This window comes from Lutra lutra, chromosome 12 (genome assembly GCF_902655055.1).
Source record: "Lutra lutra chromosome 12, mLutLut1.2, whole genome shotgun sequence".
Classification (NCBI taxonomy): domain Eukaryota; kingdom Metazoa; phylum Chordata; class Mammalia; order Carnivora; family Mustelidae; genus Lutra; species Lutra lutra.
Window position 1 is genome coordinate 69,645,823 of NC_062289.1, and position 4,974 is coordinate 69,650,796.

The 4,974-nt window shown below is 46.4% G+C and overlaps 1 protein-coding gene across 1 annotated transcript; it reads right to left on the bottom strand.

Moving 5' to 3' along the window:
• Positions 1 to 342: 342 nt before the first annotated feature.
• On the bottom strand, positions 343 to 3,944 carry LOC125081651 (moesin-like). The gene is given in 2 exon segments (XM_047696296.1): positions 343 to 2,240; positions 2,242 to 3,944. Coding segments are annotated over 2 exon segments (1,695 nt in total). The 5' UTR covers positions 3,777 to 3,944; the 3' UTR covers positions 343 to 2,080.
• Positions 3,945 to 4,974: the final 1,030 nt, after the last annotated feature.

Sequence of the window (4,974 nt, forward strand, 5' to 3'; positions counted from 1 at the left end):
GTTCAATGGTGTCTCATATTATAGACATATTCCATGTCTATCTATTTCCCCTGTTCAAGGACAGATCTTCCTGCAGAAGATTCCTCCCTACATGTGTCTCCAGGTGGGTTTCTTACTGAAAAAGAGGCTCACAGCCATGATCTGTAGCCTCAGGTTGTTTTTGTTTGTTTGTTTGTTTGTTTTTGTTGCTGTTGTTGTTGTTTTCTCATCTATTTGTTGTCTGGGACACTGTGAATCATGATAGCTGCTCTCATTCTAGTTAACTTCAACATCAGAATGGAGCCCAGAGTTGAGCAGAAACCCTGCATTAGCTAAGGCTTTTTTTTTTTTTTTTTTCACAGAGAAGTCATCCTAAATTTTATTGGCACTGAAATAGAACATGGGTTGAGCATAAATCCTTCCAAAAACAATTTTTAAAAACTCCCAAAAAACACACACAAAAAAACCGAATACAAAATCTAACCTTTCTCCCCAGCCTCCCTGTGGGTGCATTATTGCCCTTAAGGCAGCTAAAGTACCCCACAATTCCAGGTTTGAATTTAGCCAGTATAGGGCCTATCACCAAAAGAGCGTCAATATATTTCACAGCAATGCACATAAGACTCCCCAAAGTCAGGCAGGATGGAGTCAGGGAGAGATTGAAACCAAGGGCTCTGGGCTAGGGGCACTGCCTTGGAGGAACAGTATGACCCTTTGGGGACTGAACTCTAGGGAGAAGGGAAAATAAAAAGAACAATAAAACCAAATACTAAGTACTTTAAAAATGAACTGTATGACATATAGTGATAGATGACATCACTAATACTGAAAGCTTCTTACAATAATATTTCTGGCAAAATATTCTTTTATAATATAGTATATGCTTCCTAGTATATGCTTCCCCCCATATGTGGGAATGGAAATGAGGCCAAAATGATCCTGCCTCAAAACTAATATCTTCTAAGGGTGCACTAGTAAGAAGCACAGAAATCAATATTGAATTAGATGCCACTAGAATATATAATACTGGTAGGAAAAAAAAAGAGCACACATGAAACAGAGAAGAGGAGGAGGTTGCTCCTGTGTTGAGAAAAAGGGGTTAGAGTGTAGAAGGGACCAGACCAGAGCCCCCAACAGCTCTCTGAAGCCCAATGTGAACATTTACCCCACTGACAAGAGTCCTGGATGGGATGGCTAGGTTTTTGGGTAAACATCCCTACTATTCTAGCTGGAGGGAATTTGGGGATTGGAATGGGGAGGGGCAGATCTCAAGAAGGGAGAAACCCAGAATAATAATAAGGGATACCTCTTCCCATAGAGCTCAATTGAAACAAGCCTAGGCTCCCATAAGGCATTGGGGAGGATCTTCTAAACAGCCCTGCCTGAATAGAATGGGCAATAGTCTTTTAAGATGTTGGTGAAGTCTCTTGAAGATACTGTCTCCTCCGATCTCACTGTGGGGAAAATCTGAATTCCTGAACTCAGGGACAAGACTTAGAAGGATTTTGTAACAGGTCCAATCTAGGAGGTATAGAGAAGAATGACTGACATCTTTTTCACTTCCAATCATTATGAAGCCTAAATAACTCTAGAAGAAATGGACATTGGAAGGTCTAATCCTAAGTTCGCTGATATCCTAGAGCATACACCCAGAGCCCTACCTCCTTCTGTAAACCGTGTGATGCTCTAATTCTGCAAATCACAGGACCCTGAAAAGGAAGGATGTTGTGGGGCAGGGATCGGGGTTAGTTTTCAACTTATATCATGCTTAAGTCCAACAGAACAGTATTGTGTGGGGGTATTTCCCCAATCAAGTGGGAAGTGCCTCTAAGCTACAAAAGTGGTCTCTTCTAGCAATCTAGATTAAAATGGACATAGAGGGAAAAGAGGGTCCAATTGGCACTATAGTGGGCCATTTATTTTCCCAATGAGGTGAGTGAGGGCTGAGGGGCTAGGTTTGGTCCCATAGGGGCACGGAAGACTTGGCATGACTCCAGGGCTGCTCTAGTTAGTCGCTTCAGCACAATGTGAGTTAGGCAAGAGTATAGGAGTGTGGGGGCAAGGAAGAAGGGAGGAGGGGTCCTTAGAGGCTTGGTGACCATTACATGGACTCAAATTCATCAATACACTGCTTAGTATTGCCCTGCCGGATCTGACGCAGGGTTTTGCATTTGTCTTGGCCAAGTCGCATGTTCTCAGCATGGATCATGTCATTGGCAGTCTTCCTGGACTCATCACGGGGATTGGCCAGTTCTGAAGTGCTTCAGGTGCTTCTGAACACGCTCATTCTTCTCTGCCTCAGTGGTACGTTCCTCCTCACTGCAATCCTTGGCCATGGCATCAGCCCGCAGGTCAGCACTGGCCTCTGCCCCATTCTCATCCTGCTTATCCTGCTCATTCTCAGCCGGCTCAGCTACGTGAGGTGTACTCTTGGCAGTCTTCAGCTCAGCACAGGTCTTCTCCAAGTCTTCTTGTACCATCTGAGCCTTCTGCTGCCATTCCACAGCCTCACTTTCCTTCTTCTGTCGAGCCATCTCCAGCTGAGAGATTCGAGCTGTCAATTCTGCCATTTCCAAGGCCAGCTGTTCCTGAGTCGTCTTCTGATCGCGGGAGGCCTGCAACAGGGCTTCGTTGGCCTCTTCAGCTTCTTGACACTCTTTGGCCAGTTTTTCAGCCTCACTCTGGGCACGCTTCCGCTCCTGTTCAAGCTCCAGGGCCCTGCGGGTCTGTTCTTCTAGTTTGTGCTGAGCCTTCTTAGTCTGTTCCTCAATTTGCTTCAGCCTCTCCATCAGTTCCTCCTTTTCCCGTTCAATCTTCTCCTTCTCCTTTTCTGCCATCTCACGCTTCTTCTTCTCATTTTCCAGCAAAGCATGTTCCATCTGTTTCTGGTGCTTCTCCTCCCGGGCCTGTGCCTTCATCTGCTGTACCTCAATGGTGTCAGGCTTGTGGCGGCGCATGTATAGCTCATGGTTCCCCATGCACAGGGCCAAGATACGCTTGTTAATCCTCAGCTGGGGAGCATAGAAGACAAAGTCCGGGGCTTTTTTGTTAATGGGCTTGATGACAAATTTCTTGTCATTGAAAGAAATATTTCTGATCTCACTCCAGGGAAAGCCTATCTTGGGAGTCAGTCTGTCATTCTGCTCATAGATGTTGAGACCTAGGGCATCCACTCCCAGCCACAATTCTGAGCCTTTCTTGTTCTTGATGCTGAAGTAGTTCACACCATACATCTCCAGGTCCTGGGCAATCTTCAGATATTCTAGAACAGCATCCTCCCTGAGCATGCCCCGGTGCTCCTCATGCCACACCTGAATCCGCTCCTCCCACTGGTCCTTGTTGAGTTTATGCTGCTCTAGGACCCTCTGCGGCAGCAACTTGTCCCCAGCTAAATAGCCAGACTTGTGGACTCCCTTATTGAAGTCACCATACTTAGACTGGACAGCATAGGAGGCCAGTAGCACAGCAGTCTCTGGTGGGCAGTAAATATCATCATTGAGAATACCCTCCTTCACTTGCAAGAAGAACAGGTACTGTGTGATTTCCTGGATCAAATCCTCAGATACATCCTCAGGATAGAACTTGGCCCGAAACTTGAAGAGCAGAGGGCTTTCCTTCCGCACATCCTGGGCAGTCACCTTCTTATTGAGTTTCAGCCAAGTGGAGAAATTTTTAGCGTCCTGGTATTGCAGACCAAAAAACCAAACTTCCCTCAGGCCAATAGTTTTCACCACCTGGTCAAACAGCTGTTTGCCAGTGGTGTTGGGCTGAATGGCAAACTCCAGCTCTGCATCCATGGTGGTCACATGCACATTGATCGTCTAGGCATGGTGGCTGCAAAAGTGGCAGAGTTGATAAAGTTCAGCTAGGAGCTGTCTGGCAGCGCTGAGCACACAGTACAGACAGCACAGACTCTGGGGGCTGGAGGCTCAGATTGGGTCCCTCTCTAGTACTGGGGCAACTGTTCCGCTAAGGCATCTTTTTATCCAGAGAAACAGCTGCTGACTCCAGAGCCTTGGTAAGTATCTGAGTCAGTGATATACCAGGGAGGTTCCCTGGCTTAAGGTATAACAAGCTTATGGTATAGCTTTCAACACGGAAACTACTGCTTAAGGATTTAGGCGAGTCTGGCTGTTGTTGCCAGCAATGCCCAGAGGGAGGACAACTGGGTCAGCACAGTCTGGGACAAGAAACCTGCAAATACACATGGTCATGGGTGATGGAGTGGACACAAGGTAAAATTTCACAAGGTATGAGCCAGAGGTTCTGAACTAGCTAGGCTGCTATCCTGTGTCCTTGAAACTTATCCTGCCCTTTGCATTGACTCAAGAACATGAAGAGGAAAATAGTCCAAGCCATGGGGCACAGCCCCTGATACCCAACATGGGTTGGGTTGCCCAAAGTCTCATTTTCCCCCTCCTGCAGCCGAAGGAGGGGCTGTCCATGCAAGCGGTTCCATTCAGTGACTGCCCAGCCACTCCCTGAACCCTGGTGCTGGAGCTCATCACATACCACACACTGAAGAGGATGGGAGTTGTTTCATTCCCTGGGGAGAGCCCATGGAGGAAGCACCTGCTGAGACCACACACAGGTCCTTGCTCAAGGGGTTCTGCCAGGCCAGTCAGGACACAGCTACTGAGTCACTGTCATGAAAACAGCCACCACCCTTTATGCCAAGACTGCTTGGAATGAAGTGTTCTCACTGAGCAACTGTGTAGGGACCATAGGTAGTCCTACAGCATCACCTGGTGGTCATGTATGGAAATATAAAACAAACAAAATAACACTAAGAGATGAGAACTAGTGCAATATATCTACAAAGTACATCTGGTTCAAGTGTCATTCAAAGCCCTTGTTTCATTGTTGATCTTATGCTTAGATGATCTGTCCATTGCACTGAATGGAGTGTTGGGGTATCCTACTATTAATGTATTATTATCAACATGTTTCTTTATTTGGTTTGTAATTGGTTTTTATAATTGGCTTCTACCATAT